Raw genomic sequence first — 24,433 nt, forward strand, 5'->3', positions numbered from 1 at the left:
CTTTGGTTGCCAGAATAACAAATTAGCCTTAATACCATAAGAATCATTAGAATAAAAAGTTAAACACCAAAAAGTTTATAAAAGGTTAAGTTTAACTGGTAATTAATCCTACATGCAATACTCTCTCAATATAATTTTAAATAACTATTCTAAACAATGTTTACACTGCGATGTATCTATATCTCTTTAATTGGTGTACCGCGTAAGGTTAAAACACCTTCATTCACATCTATAACAAATCCATGCGTGGGATTCTCAGTCACATCATCTGAACGAAGCAGATTCATGCAACTTCTGCCCTGGATTCATTTTCCATTAATGCTCACATAGAACACCACTAATCGTGCAAATAATAATTGAAGAATTTTTTTATTTTGGTTTGTATCACATCCAGGCTGATTCGATATACAGCAACGGTGTAATCGCTCTCTGGAAAATGACATTACATGGAAATTAGCACAAGCGTTGTCCTCTGGCACAAGGGTAAAAAACTCAATAAGGAAAAAGATGACAAATGTAAAACCTGCATGTATTTTATTGCAAAGAAAACACTGTAACATCGTCAACTCTTAACCGAATACATAAACGTTCGCACAGCGTTACAAAAAGACCAACACATATTTAGTCTTCTAAATGAACAGAAAAGTATTAACAAACACAAGTCACCCAAAACATTTTCACTCAAAGGCACAATCATTACTGCTTAAAGTGAAGATTTTCACAAATTAAAATAGACAAATCTGACAAGGCCATTATGGGTCAAATCATAAAACATCATCTCAAGTGCGTAAACAACATCTATACCTTGACATCTCTTAAAATACAGCGTACGCCTTTCATACCACCTGCTACATTTAGTCAACACACTGCAAACCAATCTCACGGAGCAAGTGGACTTTCCATTGAAAGGGATTTTGGCAAATCTAAGAGGAAGTGGCAGTATAGATTCCTCAATACATTAGGCCTTCTTTGATGGAGAGACATCCTGCTAGGTCGCTTTAGGCAACAGCTTTGACTTTGATTGGCTGGAACGTTAACATGCAGCCGGAGTGACTGACCTGTGTTGGCCCTGGTTGTATCGGCAAATGGATGATGGAAATATCCCATTTTTACCTAATCCTCCATTTCAGAGTTTCTGCACTGAGGTCCCAAGATCACAAAGATGTAAGAAAAAAAGGTCAACACAGGTGGGATGCTTACAGAGATTTCTAGATTGCAAAGAAGCTTTTCACCTCAGAAGAAAGAGCTGGTTCCAACATCAGCGAGCGAGACAAATCATAGTTTTTAAGAAAAGAAAGTCATAGTTTTCAAGTCATAGTTTTTAAGAAAAAAATATAGATTTGGCACATTTAAAACAGACTTTAAAACAATATAACTAAAAAAATAACAGCATGATCTCCAAAAGTGGTGGCACGAATTTACTGTTAAAGACCGACAACAAATGGACACCACTGCATCAAAACAGAACCCACATGTCGGTGACCTTATAGAATGGCATCACAATTTATCATCCACTTTGTAGAGTGTATATATACAAGAATGATACATGCACCGGTATAAAAATGAGTGTTTTAAAATCCAAACCATTTTGACCGTGTTCAACCTTAGATGCATACATCCACACAGTGATTTAAGTCAGTTAGTGTCATGTAGCTTGGCCAAAGCTGTATTCACTCATTGCCGGTGCACTCAAGCTGTTGGAACGTTTCAGATTTTCTACGTTGGTTGTCACCGTCCGCTATACTGACGTGATTTCACGGATCCAGTCTCGCAGTTTGGTGACCCGCGTGTAGACCCCAGGCTTGTTTCTCTGAGCACAGCCCTCTCCCCAGCTCACGATCCCGGCCTGGAACCATTTACCAACATCGGATCGACATGAAAGAGGACCGCCCGAGTCTCCCTACAGAGACAAAATAGAGAAATGAAGAGATGATGTTTAGAAGAACATCTGTAAGAAATGATGCAACAGGAAGAGGAGCTTGTGTGAAGCAACTGAAGAAGTTATAATTATGATCGAAATCACTCATCATTTATTTGTTTGTACCTCTAATTTAAGCTGCTTATTTACTGTGTCATTTCATTACCATTATTCCTGAATGATTTGTTTTGGGTGTAATACAATTCGCCTCTTAATTACTTTGCCAATATTGCAATGTAAACAGACATGGCAATGAAGCGTATTTGAATTGCGAGGTGTGAAAAGGAGGAGGGAGACAAAACAACCGAGTGAATGGAAGAATATTAGCCAGGGTGAAGAAAAAGGGCAAAGAAGAGCTCTCTGTCCATAACACAGCAGAAAGGATCCAAAAGACCTGAACCCTGTGTGAGAGAAAAACACGCCGAAAAGATTTCATGCAGAATAAGCAAGATGCACAAAGCGTTCAGAGGAGAAAAACTAGATGAATAACAAGTAAGATAGAAGTAGAAATTATGGAAATCCGCTCATTTAAATATCAGGAAACAAGGTAGAATAATTAATCTTCTCCACTACGAGGCTGTACGCACGCTGCAGGAAGACAACAACAATACTAGAGAGCCCTGACAGCATTATCCTCATGTCATATTTGTACTCTAGCGGTTTCTGAATGAATGGAACAGGATGAAAGACATTTCTAGGCTTGACAATGCATCGAAATGGCTATTAAACCACCTTGAATTCATTAACGTTGAATAAAAGTTTTGATGTACTGGCGATATAAAGTGTTTAAACAAAGCCAGATCTCCTCTCTCATTTAATGTTTAGAAATGCTCATTTTGGAACATAAACGCATCATGTCCATCATTTACAGTTAATTGTAAAGCTTTCAGTTCATAACCGTCATAACGGATAATTGATTGAAGCCAATTATTCCAGAGAATATGGATATTCATTTCTTTATTCTGGGCTTTAAAATCACCCCATGCCCTTATTCATGTTATAACATCTAGTTCGCAAAAACAGGACAGTCAGTGTGAATGGCTGTGGACGCCATTTTCTGCCAAACTCATTCGGCACGGGCCTTACCACATTGGATCAGTTGTACACTTGATATTGCGGTGCATCATGGGATTGAATGAGTGTACTATTTTTGGTAATCAGTTAATGAGTTACAGCGCACCCCACCCCCTCTTGCATCCAGCGTGTCAACACAACACACACGTAGACAGTAATGTCATGGCAATGGTTAAGCTGTGATCCTGATCTCCTCTGCGGTCAGTTTAGTTTTAAACGTCTCAAATCATTCTAGTGAACTAGTTATGTTGAGACAGATTTTTCAGCCTAAGGACAAATGATTTGAGAGGGTTTAAAACAAAACTAACCGCAGTGTTTGCCCCGTTCATTAGCATAAACATATTAACGCACATAATGTATTAAGATTCATAAAGCTAAACTCCAAGTGGCCATTTGCCAAATATCAGCCCGTGACTGACTAAGCTCCCTTCGCTATCATATGCTAACGTTATCCTCCTATATATACACGGTACATTTACGTCAATTCAGACTGTTGATAAATAGGACTTACTTCGGCTGAACAAGACGTTCAGTTGGTCTTGATAAGAACAACTTTGAAGCTAATCCTGCTTGTACTGTCCCAGGTTGATAAAGCACTCCCGCTTCAAGCGATTCGCGCAAACAAGCACAACTGTTTTACTTCTGCTTACTGTTGGATATCCACTAAACATGTCATAAATCCAATCCTGTCTCTTCTGAGGTTGCGCCTCTGTGCAATGACTACGTTGCATGTTGTCCAAGGCGTAACGTTCACCGCTGCCGCTTGTGAAAACAACAATGGCAGCAGCGCGGTGGGTGGAATAGTCTAGATTATGGGGCGGTAACATTATATTAATATCAGTTTATGATGTCACAACCAGATTGAAATCGAAACGGCGCGCTTTCTCAAATGCTTGCCCCCAAAACAAACTTACTGGGTCCTTATTTTTCACATTTTCTGTGTTGCTAGATGTACCGGGGACACGAATATAGCACTTAAACGCAGAAAAATGTGGGTTTTCATCCGATGAGACCATTAAATTTTTTTTCTCAAGATTAATTTACAAAGCATATGTCCTTTGATTCATATGGAAAAAATTAAGATGATCTTACGAAAACATTTAAGAACGAAGCTTCTTACGAACTTACGAAGGACACTCGTATATTTGGTCTTACGTTTCGTGAATCCGGGCACTGGACTTGAGGTTTCGGAAGGACAGCGATGATATCTTACAATTTGAATTTACAGAGTCCCGTTTTCACAGTTCCCGTTTTCAGCTTGAATCATTTTTCGCAGGTTGCATTAAACTACAAAATATTTCTGTACATTCAAATCATATTCAAATTCTTTAAAGATTCACAGCAGGATTAAATCAAGAATGTCAATTACAAACGTTCAGGCAGATTGACGTAAAAATCACATTCACATTAAATTCCACATACAAAAATGTCCCTAATAAGAACTGAAAATTTGATCTTTTTTCCCAACGTCATCTAAAGAACTGTTGCGTTTTGTTAGATTTTACCTGACAAGCGTCCACACCTCCACCGAGGTAACCACTGCACATCATCCTCGAGGTCACCTGACCTTCGGTCACCATGTTGCATATTGTATCGTTAATAACCTTTACATCTGCCTTCTGCAGTATTTGTGCAACACTCCCTATAACACAACCACAAACAAAGAAATGAATCCTGAAACAAAATGAGTAAAGTTAATCTTTCATGTATCACTGTGCTCTGACAAGTTATGTGCTTCCACATCCAAAACAAAATTTGCCTTAATTTGCTACAGGTGACATTGAGACAAAGGATTGATGAATGTCAAACTTCACAGCGAAAATGAGACAATAATTCAAAAGATAGCTCAAGGAAAGAGGAATGGCAGAGGGCAGCCCTCAGGCGCGCAAGCTGTCTCACCTCCCTCTCGGAGCGTTCCCCAGCCCGTAACGAAGCAGGAGCTGCCAGCCGAGAAAACGTGAGAAGGTGCCGGCAGGCAGATGGGATGCACGGTGTTTGTGAAGTTCAACGGCTGACTCAGTTCCAACAGGGAGATGTCATAATCGAAGTTCATGTGGTTGTAGTTTGGATGGGTGATGATGGTCTTTAGAGTACGCTCCTGGACAGCGGAGCGGTCAGGGTTGGCCTGGTCTCGCATACCGCTGAACGTCCGCCAGTTAGACTTGTCTGTGTAGCTGTCGAGACATAATGAGATTTCAAATAAACGTGAAACCATGTCCACAAAGGGATTATTTAGTTCACCCCAAAATAAAAGATTTTGTAATAATGTATTCTCTCTCGTGTCGTTCCGGATCTGCATGTGACTCTTCTGTGGAACACAAAAGAAGATATTTTGTGAAATGTCTCTGTGGTTTAAGTCAACGGGGACTAACGCTGTTTGGTTATCAACATTCTTCAAAATATCTTCTTTTGTGTTCTGAAAAAGAAAAACTGTTTGGAAGTATATGAGGGTGAATAAATGACGACATTTTTATTTTTGGAAGAGCCATCCCTTCAAATGTTTGTGTGTGTGTATCTAAGGCAAGAAACGAAACCGACTGGGACCTAAAATCTATTTAGTGTTTTTTTAAAGCACAGTTCCAAAGCGTGTATTATTTTTATATTTTCCTTTGAATGCAACTTGGAGAGATTTTACTACATGCCTAGTGCTCCACCTGCTGACCAAAAGAAATAACAACAAGCTCATGCTCCTATTTACACTGAAAATGTGTCTGATTAAAATCAACTACCACAGACAACAAACATAAACAACCAATCAAACAAACGACACATGACATGTAAACACTCATGGCCTTACAGAGACAGAGCATAGTAAAAAGACTCACTCCGGAGAAGTAGGTTGGATGAAACAGTGGGAAGCGGACAGCAGCCATTTTTTGGAGATGATGGAGGCGCCGCAAACGTGTCCTTCCTTCTTAAAGTGCAAACTAACCTGCCACGGCCACTCACCCACGTCAGAGTTCTGCCCACCCACAATACGGTTGTGCTTGAATGGCCGGACTCCGCAATCTAAAACAGGATTATTGGAATCATTAAATAACACATCAGAAGGCATGGCATCGGTATGCTGAGATGAGAGGTCCTGAACCAGTAGTCCAGTAGGAATAAGATCAGAGGACGGTTTGGACTGGAAAACAGCGAGTTGTTCTCTGACTCACAGGACCAACGGCCTTTAGCAGGGCTCAGCAGAATCGCAACGAGGCCAGATATATAGAGGAAGAGCCACGCTGGCTGAGAAGAAAACACGAGGAAGAAAAAAAACAAGTGTGGCAACCCTGAGGCCTTTAAAAGTTTAAAACCATGAAGAAATGTCAACCGAGGTTTCATAAAAAGTATAATGGCTTCAGGCTCAGAATCTAAATCTTTGAGACTAATTACCACATTGCGAGTTTGTTGAGAGCAGAATTGTTTATAAACTTTTACAAAAGCCCATGAAAAATAGAAGGAAGCCAACAAGCTTTAAGCTATAATCCAATAGGGTGTTGTGTTGTGAGGAACACGCATCAGGATAATAATGATGGTAACACTTTACAATAAGGTGCTATTTGTTAACAGTAGTTAATGCGATTGCTAAAATGAACTATACAATGAACAATACTTCTATAGCATTTATTAACATTAATTCATGTTCATTTCAGTATTTTACTAATACATCAAACATGGTCACCGTTAACATTAGTAAATGCATCATGTAACATGAATAACTGTATTGACAAGGATTAATAAATGCTGAAAAATGAAGTTTTCTAATGTTAGCTAATGCATTTACTAATTTGTACCAATAGCACCTCATTGTAAAGTGTTACCATAATGATATAGTTATGTTTGTTGAAAATACAAAAACAAACGGCGAAAAAGGTTTCAGCGTATATTAAAAAACCTTAAATAAAAATAAAATATCACAATAATCTATCTAAAAAAATAACAATAATCAGTTGATTGAAGTAATGTCAGTCTGACTTCATTTGACTCGAGATCGAGCGATAGAGAGGAAAGTTATACAGATTGGGACAGATACCGTATATTTGGTTTTACGTTTCGTGAATCCGGGCATGGACATGATGTTTCGGAAGAACAGCGACGATATGTTACAATTTGAATGTACAGAAATAAAAAAAGACTTTTCAATTTGCTCAGTTCCCGTTTTCGGCTTGAATCCTTTTTCGCCAGGTTGCATAAAACGACAATATATTTCTGTACATTCCGTTTCAGTTTATATTCAAAAACCTAAAATTAACATGAAAAATGAATAATCAATATAAAAAATAAACAATAATCAGTTATTGAAGTAATGTCAGTCTGACATCATTGGACTTGAGATAGCAATAGAGGAAAGTAATACGGATTGTGTCTTTAAATACTTTGTATGAATAAAATACATCATATTTTGTTGCCCAAAAAGTGTTTTTTTATTCTTTTTTATGTCAAATACATAAATACAGAAAAAGTTATGGATTGCGGCTTTAAATATATTGAACAGAAAGTTTCTTTAAAGGGATTTTTGACCCAAACATTAAAAAATGTTCATCATTTACTCACCTTCGAGTTACACATCTGTGTTAATTTCTGTGTTCTGATGAAAACAAAGATATTGACTTTGGTTCCAAGCTACAGCTAACTAACATGAATAAAAAACTTAATAAAAAACACGTTTTTCATTTCATTTTGGAATCTAACTCTTAATTTGGAAGCATGCTGATAACCATACAGATATCTCCTCCGATTGTAGGAAAAAAACATTCGTAGTCAAAAGTGCCGCAGAACTGTTTGCTGTCCTACATTCTTCAAAATGTCTTATTTTGTGTTTAACAGAACAACAAAAGTGATTTTTCAAACTATGAGAGTCAACGGGGGGGGAAAATCTGTTTGGGTATAAGCATTCTTCCAAATATCTCTCTCCGTGTTCATCACAACAAATGTATACAGATTTGGAACAACTCGAGGGTGAGTACATGATGAGAGAATTATCACTTTAAGTTAATTTCCAGTCTGTGTTAGTTGATCGGTAATAATATAACTATTTATAGTTGATTCAATTTAGCGTAATATCAATGTATAGTCATTTTATTTAAAAAAAAGACTCGTGTAACTCAAAAAAATAACTGCTGTGCAAATGTATCTATATAAATAGTTTCACAAAATCTTTTACCGCAAGAAATGCATCCAACTTACCGCATCCCTGCTCATCTGACCCGTCGGCGCAGTCGCTTTCACGGTCACACTCCGCATTCACTTTGTTTATACACTCTTTGTTTTTACACTTGAAGGAAACATCCGTGCAGACGTTTGTAGCTAAGAAGAAAGAAAGAAAAAGTTAAAAGAATGAACAACTAGATAAACAAGGGAATTAAACATCAAGTTTCTCCATCTCAACAGCAAAGAGCTACGCCTTGTTCTTGGAAAGGCAGCTTATCGATCAGCCCTATTGATTGTGGGAAAGGTCACATATATCTGCTGAAGGATATAAAACAATGAACAACTTTTGGGAGGGTGTGAGTGGGAGGTAAAGAAAGACTGCACGCAAGATAAATGGCTCAAGCATGTAATTTCACCGCTGTTTCAGTCAATCTTTAAAGCTATGGCTCACAACTGTCTGATTTGCATAATAAAACAGGAATAATTATCGCATTCATTAATGCTGTGAGATTTCAGCGGATGATGGGTATGTACGTGTCAGTTGAACGTCTGCAGAGATGGAGAAACAGAAAATGCGACCTGCGTGTCAGACATTACGCACCTTCAAACATGTTCACATATTCAGTGCCCATTAATCGATTTCCTCCGACGTTGACCAGAACATACATTTTTAGGTCATTAAAAAGACGCTTTTTGGCTTTTAGTTTAATCGACTTGTTTTTCTAAGTAGGAGGAGAGTCATATTGGGCTGGTTTCCCGAACAAGGATTAGTTTAAACCAGGACTAGGCCTTAGTTAAATTAGGATATTTAAGTTCCGTTTAAAAACATACTTTACAAAAAACATTACTGGTGTGCATCTTGAGACAAAACAATCGCACTGATATATTTTAAGATATGCCATTGTAAATTATTTTCGTTAAAGACACCTCTAACATTTCAGTTAGTCTGGGACTAGCCTTAAGACCTGTCAGGGAAACTGCCCCTAAATGTTTAACGGTTCTAAAAAAAACAAGAATTGTTTTCCATGCAAACGTCTTTACCAAAGGTTTTCACCATACTGATAAGTCAGATATCAATATTTGGTGGTTTAAATACCCATGTAAAGTCTCTCGTAAAACACATATTTTGTATTTTTGAAGCACAGTTTTCCATTGTCAAGTATAAGATATCACATCCATAATGATCGATATTTCTCAATTCTCAGAAATGGGCATATGAAATTAAGATAATAATTACACGTCGTGTTCAATAAAGAGCCATCTCTTCTCCATTTGTTGGAGTTTCTAAAATAGAAACTTATACATTTTAAGTGTTGACTAACTGTCATCGTCACATCCTTAATGCTGGAATTCCCCTTTACAAAACATCCATTGCAAAATTGTGATCAACCTACTGATGTGCGCTAAGGAACAGGAAAACTGTCGTGTGCGAGAACACAATGCACTTACATCCTTTGCAGGAGTCCTCATCGCTGCTATCAGCACAATCACTCTTCCCATCACATATCACTTCCTGCGGGACACATGTGCCGTCGCCGCACCGCATCTCAGCCCTGCCGCAATCTATATGGAGGAACATAGAGGGTTTTTTAGATTCTTCAATGGAAATGGAAAAAAACGGGTAACCCGTATGTTGATGTTTGGCAAGTCCTTACTAGACGATGTGATCTTAACAGTTGACCATAACGGTGTGTATTACTCTAATCATTCAGGATCGCTTTTTAACTTACAAGCGCCTTGGAGACTAAGCTTTGGTGTCTTCTTTAAGAAACAAAATTCCACAAGCAGCACATTTCTCTCCGCTGGAGATGAGACACTCACCACAATGCAGCTCATCGCTGTTATCACCGCAATCATTTACTCGGTCACAAACAAAGTATTGAGGTCTGCACAGGCCATTACCACAGGAAAACTGGTCTTCGTCACATTCTGGAACACACACATACACAGACCTTTGAAAATTGTGCTAATGCAATTTCCATGCAACAATATTGCCTGCCATTGTAAGACATCAGTTCAATCTGGACTTCATTAAAAGGTCAATTCACTGTAAATAAACAGATCGTAAGTATTTTACAGCTCACCGGTCGCCTTGTTGTTAGTAAACCAATTATATCTACAGTTATTGGCCCATTATCTCCTGTACGGTGTCATTTAGGACTGAATGGAGAATGCTTTTTAAATTCAAATTCTTTACGGTAGTCAGTGGTGGCCAAGAAGTGATGGTTATAAGCATTCTGCCAAATATCTGTCTCCGTGATCATCAGAACAAAGACATTTATACAGATTTGGAACAAATAATATATAATATAATATAATTTATAATTAAATAATAAATAAAATATATTTACTCAAAAGGTAATGTTATTAAATTCAATGTAGTATGTAATGTAAAATACTGAGATCACCGTTTTAAAAATATTACAATAAGATATTGACTTGAGAAAAAAACATGCAGTCTAAACCGGAAAATAATCGACCCAAATAAATAACATACAAACTTGTGTTGGGCTAAAAACACCTTTGTTGCATGACTGTGCAATACGTCTTAAATTGCAATTCCTTTTCTTATTATTCTGATGAAACACCCTGCGGGTCGTGACAAATTCACTGAAATTCAAATTCCAACAGCGCTGAAAGTGAGCCAAAATTCTGATTTCTCTAAACCTTTCAGGTCATATTTTTGTATTACGACTTACTGCAGTTTTTCTCATCACTCATGTCCAGACAGTCACTCCAGCCGTCACACTTAAGCTCGTTCCTGATGCAAAGGCCCGAGGAACAGGCGAACTGACCGGGGCAAGCTGCAGATGGAAGACAAGAGAACACGACACGAAGGGATGAATTCCTGAACATTCAGATAATATCATACAGTATAAACAGCAGGGTTACATACGGTTGACAGGGTCAAAGGCAGTATAAGTGGCCCTGAATCCTTTATCTGTGTAAGACTCATCTGAATGGAACTTCACTACTAATGTGTTGCTGGAGCTAGACAGCACGAGTTGAGCCTTCTCCCCACAATACCTTGAGGAAAGAAAAGACGGCTGATTTATTTCATGGTTTTAATGTGAGGCAAATGTTAATTATGTGGAGGAATAAAAATTTACATTTTCATCAGATTGGTTATTCAACATGAAAAGAAATTCTTGACCTCTGTTACAGTGAGACAAACGAAGTTTTAGTTCGAAAGCAAAGCATGCAACAATAAGGCGAGAGTAAAGAGAGCACACCTTTTACCCTCCACCTCCACGTAATCTTTGTGACAAATGTTAACGTCAACCATTGGTTCTTTCACCCGAAACATGTTGAGCTCGATCTTTATCTTCTTGCCCACAGGAACCTGGATACAAACACAAATTGGCAAAATGTTCAACGATCACAAAATCAAAAATACAAAAAGCCCAATAAATGTTTACAATAGGCAGTCAAGCGATTAATCACATGCAGAATAAAAGTCTGTGCTTACATAATACATGTCTGTCTACTGTGCATCTTATTGTTTATTCGTAAACACATACACATACATGCAATTAGTAAATACAAATATAAATAAAAAAATAACCGTCTAAATGTTTTAGTTATATTTACAAATAATTGAAATTATATCTAAATATTTATGCATGTGTCTGTGTATATGTTTATAAACACACAGACATTTATTATGTAAACACTAACTTTTCTTCTGGGTGCGAATATTCACAATGAATCATTTGTCAACCCCAGTTTAGAATCCAGAAAACGTAGTTTCACTATATTTTAAATGCCCAGCTCTCCCTGATATGTGATAATTCAACAAAAACGTCTGCTTTATTCATAATAATACAGTATAATACAGATATGTTAGGGTATACTATGCCTTTAAATGCAAAATAAGAGTTCCAAAATGCGAGATCCTTACATTGATGTTCCAGACGCAATCCACTAAGGGAGGATAGAAACTAGGAAAATAAGGAGAGGAGAGGTCTCCTTTGAGATTACTCAGAGATATGTCACAGCTTCCAGCTAGAGACGTCAAAACAGGAAAAAGAAAGAAGTCATTATGGACATCAATATTAAAACGTATTTCAAAGTTCCCTAGAAGTGCTTATAAAGATCGATCGAAACTGGATTTTATTCTTATACAATGAACAAGGTGTAAAAAGCAAAAAAGAAAAGTGTTCTTTACCAATAATAGCAGGAATGGCTTGGTAAACTGCTCTGAATCCTGGTCTCCGAACAACATCTGTCACCAGGTTGATGATCATGATATTTCCAGAAGAAATCACCTCGAGAGGATTTGTAGGGGGTCGAAGTCCACACTGTCTGTAATGGAAACATGTACCGGAGTTAAAACTGTGACTGAATAAAATAACATTTCATTACAGACTCATATGGGACCGTTGCATTTATGCTTTTGTGCATTGTCTTTTTTATAAATCAAATTAGCTGACAAACCAAAACCGGTTTTCATTTTTATTTCTTATACTGCAATGTCTTGTTAAAATCATTGCAGTATTTACTCATTGTGTGAAGGTCACAAATCTCATGTCCAGGTCAGCCCAGACTGAAAATGTCACCTTTACATGCGAGATGATTATATGGAACAAAACACAATTAAAACACAAATGACATTTCTTTCATGCGATCTGACTTCCACGTAGACTTCCACTTCCTCACAGAGCCAAAACTACATACTTCCCTAAATTAAATAAAGTGTGTTAACTGCATTATGGGAGATGCAATCTTGTGTGAAAGTACACGACAAGCAGCAAAGTCAAACAGGTAGATCAAGTTTGCAAGTCTTACAACCGAAAGAGAGCGAGAGACAGAGTTTGCGAGAGATACCTGGGGCGTGACAATGTTATTAAGAACCATATTGCCACGGCTCACTGAAATTTAGTGTCACCTTGGAAACGGTGCAACGGCCGAGTGGTGGAGTGAAAATTATGTTCAGAACCCACTGGCTTCACAGTACAGTTTGTGATCTGTAAGCTTTGGGTGATTTGTTTGGTACAGTAAAGAAAATAAATACATCAATCAAGAAACATAACATTTGCATGAAACAGAGGGGCGCAGGAGGTCGGGCGGTCTTTACCAGACACAATCCTTGGCAAGAACTCTTAGGTTAACTATGAGAAAAGTTGGTAAAAGAACATAGGGCAGACCTGTTTGACAAGTTTTCCAAAGCAAACCAATGGAAGTCCTTGACTTACTGCTTAACAGTACTGCTAAATCACAAATTAACTTTTACAAATGATTTCATCTGTTGATTTCGAACAAATTAAATCAAATCTTGTAGGTGGAAATACAGTAATGCCACCTGGGCGCCAAATCTTGATGATCCATCAAGTTCTATGGATGTTTATCTATAGGTCACAAATGTAAAGGTCTTTGCACATACAAGTCCGAATGTGCGGAAATTTCCGACTCAATGTGCAATGGGCTTAATGCGAAGGGTTGTCACAGTATCAACTTATCATGATCATCGTGCCCAAAACAATTCATGTTTACATATTATAACAATATCTTTTGAAAAAATTGTTTAAAACATTAGTTTATTTTGCGTTCTCTTATTTGGTAAATGCAACATTTTTTGTCAACGCTTTTTGTCAAAATGCAACGCTCTTGTCCCTCCCTAGATCCAATGCCTTCGTCGCTTTGACCCGCCAGCCTGACAAGTGGGTCTGCATGCGGCACCATCATGGCAGCAGAATCAGATGCTGCTTGTCGGAAATGGATTACCTATCCCTGTTGCAAGTCTTGTCTTTGGTGTATTGTGTACATGTTTTTCTCCTCACCTTCCCCATGTTATGCTTTATCTTCTTCTAAAAATACATTTCGTTGCACTGTACTTGTATGTGTGTAATGACAATAAATTGAATCAAATCAAATCAAATCAAAAAACACAATAAACAGTATAAGTGTAGGGAGGCATAAAGTTTGTTATCCTCGCAACTCTTAAGGCAAATCTTTAAACGGGCACGGAATTATTTAGGACATTACAATATGCCTAATACATATTTGAATATTCAAATAAAATAATAATAACAGATAATATCTAATTAATGATTATTTTTGGCCACAGATGCATTGACTCACTTTGTGATGGCCTGACTGTTGTCAGGACTGAGGGAATTGTAGATGGCTACGTAGTCATTGGCGCAGTCATCCTCCACGTGGAAGTATTTGAATTTGACGATGATGGCGTGGTTCTTAGGGGCCCGGATCTGCCACTGGCATCGGGAGAAGGCCGGGTATTTATTAGGGTGGTTAGGAGACGCGAAGTCCTTTTCAGTGGCGTCTGCCTCAAGACTGTAGAAACATGTCTCTGAAAGAAAAAAAAAGGTAAAACTGAAGTCACATGACATGTTTCTTATTTGAGTTATATTAAAAATTATTTTAACCTCAAATGATGTGGTATGACTGGTAATAATGTCATTTTTGCTCGCTAAAACCATATGAAATCTTTGTGCACATACTTTGAGCCTTTGAAAAGAGGTGTGTTGTTGTGCACAGGTGAGTGAGGAGAAAGAGAGAGGGAATGCGTGAGATTGAGGCGGTGAGTGACAGGAAAGTGCTCGGCAACCCGGGTGGAAAACTACAGCACATCGGTGACTGAAATGGGACACACTTTACTCACTGGAGCTGGGGTCCCTGGCCATGCGTGGGTCCGTTTCTGCAGAGAGAGAGAGAGAGAGAGAAAATGACGCATGCTGTACTTTTCCAGTCTTCTTTCCTTCCATTTTGTTTCCGCTACGGTTCACTTAGAATCTATTTTCAGCCTTTTTTTCTCATGCTTCAAATTACATGCTTAGTTAAACTTCAATGTAAATGCTCTCTTTGCATGTAAAATATAAACCGCGTGTTGCTGATCGGATACACGGTCTGCAGGTTAGCGGTCGGGTTTAATACGACTAGTTCGGCCCTAGTAACCAGGCTCTTTACAAAAACTGAATTACAGTGAGAGACGTAAAAAAAATGCAATTCGCGCAGAAACGTGTGTTGAGAACTATCGGAAATGAGAAACCACTATCATCTTCCTTCACTTTCTCTTTAAAACAAGCACATATCTTACGCGAAGCAGTGATGTCTTTTTCTGACACCACGATGTTGCGTGGCCCTGTGTTTCTGCCCTCTAGCCGGATGGACCTCCGCAGGGCCTCGACCACCCGCTCCTCTGTCAACTCCGGTACTACCTCCTGTTCCGTCTCAGGAATGTCAAACTGGCTCCAGTGATACGCCATCAATCCGTCACTGCATTTGCCACATTGAAAAAAGTTAAAACAAACAAACAATTTCTAAATAAAAGCGGTCAAACACCACCAAAAAATGTGAGGTCTGCAACCTGTACGCATTAAAGTCAAGGCATGTTTAAGAATGATCTATTCTTTAACAAACTTTGTCTAGATGGATAAGGGTCTTAAGATGCACTGTACCTAAAAGCAGTGATGACCGACTTTGTAAAATACTTGGAAAGGAACGGGTCTCTCTTGAATGTGTCATTCATCTGAAAAACAAATGACACATGATTTGTGATCTCAGTGTATGGATATAGACGATCAAAAACATGCATTTATAATACAGAGAAATACTGGCCTAGCATCAGTCAATGTGCCAATACTGATCATGTTCTGAAGATGCGTAATGATCCAAACCTAAATTAGCGAGTTGTCTGAACCTTTTACAGAAATCTTTCTTTATAGCGTTGGATTCTGCATGAATTTTAATCAATGTAATGTACAACATTTTATATGAGAAACACAGATATAATGACAAAAAAAATGAACCTTTTTATACAATATCACACGCACGCAAGTACACCTAAGTAGGCTTTTGTTACACAAAGAAAATCTAATTCTCATAAAAGTAATACAAAAAATGAGATATTTCAATTTAATAATAAACCAGATGTTCATAAGAACTTTTACATTTGTATTATAATAACAGGAATGATTTTTCAAGGCAAATGTGCTTACACGACATACCAGTGTTACAATGCGAACTACAAGTTGGGTTAAATTAACCCATAAATCAGCCTATAACATGACTTAAGCCCCGTTCTTAAAACACAAAGTCCTGGTTGCCTCGCCTAAGAATAGCCGGGAACGTTCTCGTGATCTTTTGAATATTAATAAAACAACATGACAGCTGGTAAAAACATCAGCCTGCAGGCATCTAGAGCACTCGCATCAGCTCCACATAGCATCAGAGATGCTCAAAGCATTGCTGTTGTCATATCGATCTGCGCAAGTCTTGTATTCTGTCATTCTGATATGAATATCAACAATCAGGCCTGTGGTACTTCAGAAACCTGCCTACATTGACAGCTGCCTTGACAGTCAGCATTCCTAAATACTCACTGATCCTTATTATTCATTTCAATTCCATTTCATTTTAAACACTTTGCAACAAGCGAGGGACCTTTTTGTGCACTTGGGTAATACTCACAATTCCCTCCAAATCCTTCGCCACCTGTTGGTATTCAGGGCTACCGGGATTGTCAAACGCTGGACTGAACTCCGGTTTAAGAAGTCGTATTTGTCCGCTGTAAACCCGCTGGGATGGGCTCAGTTTCCCCATGTCCGCCTGTTTTTCTAGTTCTTTGGTCCTGACTAACACAAAAGAAAAAAACATTAATGTTCTGTCCTAGAGTCTCCCCGACAACATGACTTTTAAACTTTTTCAAAGCATTTACCAAGAAAGAGCCACACGAGAAATCCGACCACAGCAGACACCACCAGCAGGGCAACAATAACCCCCACGATGATGCCAGTCTTCCGCTTTGATGCCGTCTTCTGCTTTGGCGCCGTCTTCGCTTCATTCGTCATAAAGGAAACTCGCTCATGGCTATCTTTGCCACCCTAAAAACAAAGAACATTTATTTAGACAAATGTTTAGACAAAAAATTATTATAATGTAAACAAAAAGAAATATTATTCTCATTTAATTGAACGCGATCACAATACGCAGTTTTATAAAAAGAAAAGGAGACATGCTGTCAACTAGCTTTTCTTTCTTTCTGCATATACAGCAACAGATTATCTCAACTAATATTTCCTTCCTGAAGCATGAGAACTGTCATTTTACTGACCATAAACAGCGACAGTTTATCTCAGTGGTTCCCAAACTGGGGGTCCCAAAAATTTTTTGTTTTTGTAGCACTTTATGGAATATAGACATTTGTCATAGGTTTTGTGCAAAAAAAACATTAGAAAAGACCTCCAACCCAAAGAATTGGTAGTCAAGCATTGTTTTATAGAATATGTTTTATAATAATTTAATGTTTAAGATAAGTCTATTTGAGGGGCCTCAAAGCAATGAGACCTACAATAGGGGGACCTTACAATGAAAAAGTTAGAGAACCACTGGTTTATCTCAACAAATATTTCCTTCCTGAAGCATGACAACTGTCATTTTACCAACCACAAAATTACAAACAAACCAAGCATATCTAAAAAAAATGTTGCAGTCACATTTATTGGACAACTACCCAGAATACTTTCCTTTAGCCATTTCTTAAAGGTGTCATGAATAAAAACCTCAATATAAACCTGAGCTTTTGTTATACAAGAGCACAGAAAGAACAAAGTCGTGGTCGCATAGTGAAGCTTATTTTTAAGGACTTTCCAGCTCACGCGGGTAAAACATTGACCTTTGTTTGCTTAATTTCACCTCTGATTCCAGATCAACGCTGGATCGGCGGATAGACTAAAATAAAAAAGCAGTGCCGTGTAGTCAATATTGGATCAGATAGGAATGGCGCAGCAGTCTAATGCGAGGAAAACATTTGTACCATGCATGTACTAACATTTGAGTCTCACGTTTGTTTATTTATGATGGGAACTCTCGTAACATTTGAAACACGTGATCTTCTGTCCAGTTCGCAATCACGGGTCTCAGATGCTTATAGGTACAGTCATATATCATTAAACACCATACAACTATTGGCTCTACAAACTATACGCAAAGCCTTGCCATCACATCCGGGAAATAAGCCTGTTACATGTCTAATCAAATTCACAGAATGCTCCAACTTAAGTTTATTATGAAATGTTGGTAACTGACTTCTTCCAAAGGGAAAGTTTTCTCTCTTAAATCCCATTAGGAAAGGTTCACCATTTATGAAAATGATCTAACCATTTACTTAAATTCATCACTTAAGTAATTATAATGGGATGAAGTTAAGTGCTTTTTGGAGCATCAATATTTTTTATTTCACATAAAGTGCATTTTAATATAAATTTAATGTTCGTGTTCTGAAGGAAGTCATATATATGATGTTGAGTAAATTATGGCCAAGAATTTTCACAATTGGCTGAACCACTCCTTTAATGCAATACTTTGTAGTTTTTCGACCTTAAAGTGCTAGTAAAGTGACAAACTAACAGAAAAGTGTGTTATTAACCACCCAGCCAAATTTGAACGGAGAAAAAAAACATCCAAGCAAATAAAATAAGTTAACAAAACCTTGGAAAAATAGGCAGGACTCAACGCTGGTGGCATGTCGGCTGTTGCCATTGAAACAACGCAGGTTGTCATGACACAGTTTCTCATCTGTCAAATAGCGCTACAGTCAGAATGTATGCTGCCGTCAGAAGATGTCACTGTTAACATCTTCAGGACACAATGCCTTGTTTTCACAGGACCATGCCAGCTGAAGATGAGGAAATTACGGTGCTTCCTTTGCCAAATGTATTCCAAACATGTACATAATGGCAAGTAAATGCCACACTCACTCCAAAGTCTAAACTCTAACAGCCAGCTACGACTGAGTGGCAAACAAGGGAGTAGGCCATAGGAATGATGACTTCATTTGCAATTTCCCCCGTGATAGCTTGTGACAGTACGGTACGAATAAGTACTGTTACACCCCTAGTGCGCACTGATAAATACTTTATAATAATCACTGTGTAAAACACTTAGAATTAAATAACGACAATTGCCATTTTTGTGTGAACTAACTCTTTATTAAGGCACAGTAAAACCCACTACAGCTGCATGAATGAGCACAGAACAGACCTCGGGTAATGGAGATAAAAAACAGCATTATTTTATGAACTTTTTAATAGACATTACATTCGTTCATATATATATATATATCTCACAAATACATAATGCTTAAACCAAAAGATCTGCATTTGAGGTCCTGCTCTGTTTCTCTGCCTCGCAGCAAGTCATGACTGGTTTTATTAGCCTGCAAACTGCAGCATAACAACAGGTTAGGCCCGTTTTTGTGACCTAAATACAAACAGATGGCTGACATGACTTAAAATTGCAGGTAGCTTATATCCTAAAGTGTAAGACAATGTATCAACTAGTCTAGAGCCTCATATCTCTACGATATTCTGCACACTGATACTCGCCAAGCTGCAAGAAAACCCTCAACCCAAAGAGTTGTGATATAAACTATCACTTTATGAGCACTGGCTTGGTTTTACTTTAGTTTATGCTATCATTTTCCTAGGTGTTGTTAGCGACCTGTCGTGAGATACGTTGATGGATTTCACAGTAGAATCCCTGGAGGATGTGAAGCTGCTAGGTACCAACAGCCCCACAAATCTACATCCCTTCCACCCACAGACACAAAGTTGTAATTGTGCATAAATCACCAACACAGTGGAGCTATAATATAAATCTTTAGGTACCGCGCATTGCATGTTTTTTAACCAGAAGTGTATACTGTAAGGAAAGAATTACAATTAAAAGTGATTATAATTCAGAGTTCCTGTGTCCAAGGAGAAGAGGAATAAGAAGATCATAAGACAGCAAGAATCAAATTCATCTGATTATTCAAAAAAAATTCTGTAATTAATCGTACATTACATAAATGTTTTTTAATACGTTTACATTCTAATCATTTCACATTTGATCCCCAAATTAATGTAGAAACAACATATTTCTTTAAAAGCATTTATGAATGAAAGCCAACATTCTGATATTAGTACTGCAAATGATGCATCTATTAAATTGATTGTTTTTCTTATTTATTTCAACATTAATTATAGCCATTCAACAGTATAATGGAGAGCTATCATGATAGTATTTACATTCTAACAGGTAGGACATTTACAGAAGTTCAATGAAGATCTCTAACACTTTACAGGCTTTAATAGCAGGTTCAAGAATGCGGCCCCTTAAAGAGCCGTCTCTTTACACAGATCTGAAGCCATTTTCACAACACTACATTAATTTAAGATTTAATTTAACACATTGAAGTCTGTGCTTATGAAAATGCAGGACAAAACTGCTTTCTGGCATAATCTTGTGTGGTTTTGTTCATTCAAGCACGATAGAGAGCTTAATACTGATGCGCTGTTTGATAGATATTCACTGGCGCAGCCTTGCGCCCCTCCCTGTATACACCAGACGGCACCGGTGTCGCGTCCCACAGCTAACGTTAGAAGCTGTTCACTGAACGTGTAAAAGCCACCGTTTAAAGGCCTTTACACGAATAAGAGCGTGATTATATAATGTAATATTTAAAAACAGCTTAGCTGTAGCTCAGTGGATGGAGCATGGCACTAGCAAAGCCAATGTTCTGGGTTCAATTCCAGGGGATTGCACATACTTAAGAAACAAACACATAGTATAATAAAATGCAAGTCGCTTTGGATAATGGTGTCTGCCAAAATGCATAAATGTAAATGCGTAAAAATTGTAACGAGTTTATCTGAAAGAAATTAAACGCATGCGTTAATGCGTTAACTTTGACAGCCCTCACGAGACCAGACAGGATAGTGGGTTAACAAAAACGGGACGAGATTTTTATATTTTTTTATAAATACTCAATGATGAAATACATACGAACATTTTTTTTCCTTTTATTCACAAAATGCAAAAAATGTAGGCATTATAAAATCAACTTGTACGTAATGAAACATTAAACTTCTATTTTACTGACTTATAGTTAGCAGTAATAAACAACATGTAAAAACTGCTAAATGTTTTGTCACAAAGTCAAATGACAAGAAGTAATTGCACAAAATGTATGCTTTGTTTTCTTAAAAGGCGCAGTGTTTAGTAAAGAGATGTGGTTGTTTTCACTATATGCTTTTGCATAGTGCTTGCAGAGGTGGCGATCATATCACACTGTCAATCCTCCTTCCTCCACTGTCTGAACCCTCATGGCCTTCAGAGAAACAGTTAAAACTACATAAACACACCCTATTGTATGCTTACATTGCACATATGTAGGAGACAGATGATCAGTTTCGAAGAGTTTTGCTTGTGAATGCATTTAAATTAATGAACTTACAATAGCTGTGCTGTACTTGTGGTAGCATGAACCGCCGTAAACACTAGTGTTTATGCGCAAGGCATAAGACGCAAGAGATGCTGAATGTTGAAACCCATCAGTCTAGTGCGTTTTTACAAGGAAAAACAGTTGGAGAGTAGCACCACCGGATGGAAAATCACGTTGTCCGTGAATGGACGGGCCAGACACTGTGTGGAGTTATAAGCTTGTTCTGTACAGTAATGAAAACAAGTCGCACCACAACAAAATGCGCACTCACAAAAATGCACCCAAATATATTTTGAGGTTGCACATCATGTCAATTGAGCAAGGGCATGAAGGAAACGAGACCAGACGGATCTCTCGAGATCTCGTCTCCCCCCCAAATAGTTAATTGTGAGATCACATGCCATTTGTGATACAACATCAAATATGACTGAATCCCAAAACAAACCCCAAAACAGCAGGTCACTGGTATCGTGAAGTGTCTTCTGGGTCGGTCTGTGAACTTGACAATCCATTTGGAGGTGTGGTGCTCCCGGACAGTTATCCAGGAACTATATGATTGAGTTGACTGTCATTACTTGGCATATAGTAAGCGATTGAACAGAACCTGTTCAACGGGTTTACAAATTCTGAGAAAAAAAAAGGTCTGAAAGAGAAAATTAGTTGTGGTTATCACCATGTAAAATGTATAATTGTACTCTCTCACAGTAGATAAGCAAATGTTGACTCAATTCTTATGTATATTTGGCTTTAATCCTGCACTGCAACTCATTGGCACTGTCTGAGTTAGTTGCGATGAACCTGTTTTTGCATTTGCATGCTTTCCGTCACAGAAGTCTAGGTTAAACACTTGACTCATACTTTGTTATTTGCTTCAGTATTTACAGTAACTTGCTATAAGGAAAAACATTTAGGTTTAGTTGCTAATTATATTGCATTATCCACGAGGCTGTATCTCAGATATCCAAAAACGCATGGGAGTCAAGTGACATAACAAAAAAGAAACAAAGGAAAGAGTCATTTCAAATTATCATAGTCCATTGCCATAGCAGTACTACACTCTGTCTGTTGGCATCACGCAGACATAGGCCGTTTCTGAATTAAAAGAACGCGAGGCAGCCTAGGAATAACAAACTCGGATGGACACGCGGTACACGACAGGCTGCATTCGATGATATCAAGAACACATCAGGGTACTTTCATGTGTGCTCTATACTTGTGGTCTAGATTACTGAAACATTTACATTTATTCATTTAGCAGAAGCTTTTATCCAAAGCGACTTACAAGTAGTTTTTTTTTTACAGTGAGCAATCAGGGGTAAGGTGCCTTGCTCAAGGGCACTTCAGTCATGACCTGCTGGCACTGAGATTTGAACCGGCAACCTTCTGATCACAAGCCCAACTCTCTAACCACCAGGCCACAGCTGACCCAAACCAGACTTTGGCGGTTGATGACGACGTAGAGCGAGAACATCAGAAAAACAAGATCGCTGAACGAGCCATATTGAGAAACAGTACATCGTCTACAATATGCAAAACCAAGCAAACCACATTTCTTCAATCTTGTCTGTAATTGCTGACACAGAGGACAGAAACCGGTGAGTAGTCAACTGGAAACCAGACTGAGGAACCTTCTAAACAACACTGTAAACAACTTAACTGAAATGACCGAATCCTCCTGAGGCATTCTGAAACATTTCAAGATAAAGAGGGCAATTAAAAGATGGTTTAGAAAGGTATGTTGTTAATGTGTTTAAACACTGTGCAGCAGCGTTTGTGAAGCCTACATTGCATAGGTTTTAAAGAAGTACATTTTGGGGTTTTTTATGGCAATGTTTGCAAGTGATAAAAAAAATGAACCCAACTTTCTTTGCAAGCATCTGGGATTTGTCCATCCATCCATTTTCTTCCGCTTATCCGGGGCCGGGTCACGGGGGCAGCAGTATAATGGTCTCACACTAGACACTTCCTCTAGCTCTTCCGCGGGGACACCGAGGCATTCCCAGGCCAGCCGGGAGACATAGTCCCACCAGCGTGTCCTAGGTCTTCCCCGGGGTCTCCTCCCGGTCGGACGGGCCTGGAATACCTTCCGGGGAAGGCGTCCGGTAGGCATCCGGAACAGATGCCCAAGCCACCTCAGCTGACCCCTCTCGATGTGGAGGAGCAGCGGCTCTACTCCGAGCTCCTCCCGGGTGACCGAGCTTCTCACCCTATCTCTAAGGTATCGCCCAGCCACCCTGCGGAGGAAGCTCATTTCGGCCGCCTGTATCCGGGATCTTGTCCTTTTGGTCATGACCCAAAGCTCATGGCCATAGGTGAGAGTAGGAACGTAGATTGACCAGTAAATTGAGAGCTTCGCCCTGCAGCTCAGCTCTTTCTTCACCACGACAGACCGGTACATCGACTGCAATACTGCAGAAGCTGCACCGATCCGTCTGTCAATCACCCGTTCCATCCTTCCCTCACTCGTGAACAAGACCCCAAGATACCTAAACTCCTCCACTTGAGGCAGGAACTCTCCACCAACCTGAAGTGGGCAAGCCACCCTTTTCCGACTGAGGACCATGGCCTCGGATTTGGAGGTACTGATTTTCATTCCAGCCGCTTCACACTCGGCTGTAAACCGTCCCAGTGCATGCTGAAGGTCCTGGTTTGAAGGGGCCAACACGACAACATCATCCGCAAATAGCAGAGACGAGATCGTGTGGTCCCCAAACTTGACACCCTCCGGCCCCTGGCCGCGCCTAGAAATTCTGTCAATAAAAATTACGAACAGAACCGGTGACAAAGGGCAGCCCTGCCGGAGTCCGACATGCACTGGGACAAAGCCCGACTTACTGCCGGCAATGCGAACCAAGCTCCTGCTTCAGTCGTACAGGGACCTGACAGCCCTTAGCAAAGGACCACAGACCCCATACTCCCGAAGCACCCTCCACAGGATGCTGCGAGGGACACAGTCGAATGCCTTCTCCAAATCCACAAAACACATGTGGATTGGTTGGGCAAACTCCCATGAACCCTCCAGCACTCTGTAGAGGGTATAGAGCTGGTCCAGCGTTCCACGGCCCGGACGAAAACCACAC

The 24,433-nt window shown here is 39.0% G+C and overlaps 1 protein-coding gene across 1 annotated transcript in view; it reads right to left on the minus strand.

Moving 5' to 3' along the window:
• Positions 1-352: 352 nt before the first annotated feature.
• The window catches only part of st14 (ST14 transmembrane serine protease matriptase), a 29,958-nt gene continuing 5,877 nt past the window's right edge, over positions 353-24,433 (minus strand). The window contains exons 2-19 of the mRNA XM_079481350.1: positions 16,806-16,971; positions 16,559-16,722; positions 15,547-15,617; positions 15,186-15,364; positions 14,751-14,786; positions 14,210-14,438; positions 12,297-12,433; positions 12,030-12,133; positions 11,362-11,471; positions 11,025-11,155; positions 10,828-10,932; positions 9,950-10,057; positions 9,578-9,691; positions 8,165-8,284; positions 5,818-6,001; positions 4,892-5,166; positions 4,498-4,634; positions 353-1,900 (exon numbers count right to left, since the gene is read on the minus strand). Coding sequence (XP_079337476.1) covers positions 1,739-1,900; positions 4,498-4,634; positions 4,892-5,166; positions 5,818-6,001; positions 8,165-8,284; positions 9,578-9,691; positions 9,950-10,057; positions 10,828-10,932; positions 11,025-11,155; positions 11,362-11,471; positions 12,030-12,133; positions 12,297-12,433; positions 14,210-14,438; positions 14,751-14,786; positions 15,186-15,364; positions 15,547-15,617; positions 16,559-16,722; positions 16,806-16,971 — 2,532 coding nt within the window. The 3' untranslated portion in view covers positions 353-1,738. The remainder of the gene's footprint in view (positions 1,901-4,497; positions 4,635-4,891; positions 5,167-5,817; positions 6,002-8,164; positions 8,285-9,577; positions 9,692-9,949; positions 10,058-10,827; positions 10,933-11,024; positions 11,156-11,361; positions 11,472-12,029; positions 12,134-12,296; positions 12,434-14,209; positions 14,439-14,750; positions 14,787-15,185; positions 15,365-15,546; positions 15,618-16,558; positions 16,723-16,805; positions 16,972-24,433) is intronic.

The sequence above is a fragment of the Barbatula barbatula genome (assembly GCF_947034865.1).
Source record: "Barbatula barbatula genome assembly, chromosome: 19".
Lineage (NCBI taxonomy): Eukaryota > Metazoa > Chordata > Actinopteri > Cypriniformes > Nemacheilidae > Barbatula > Barbatula barbatula.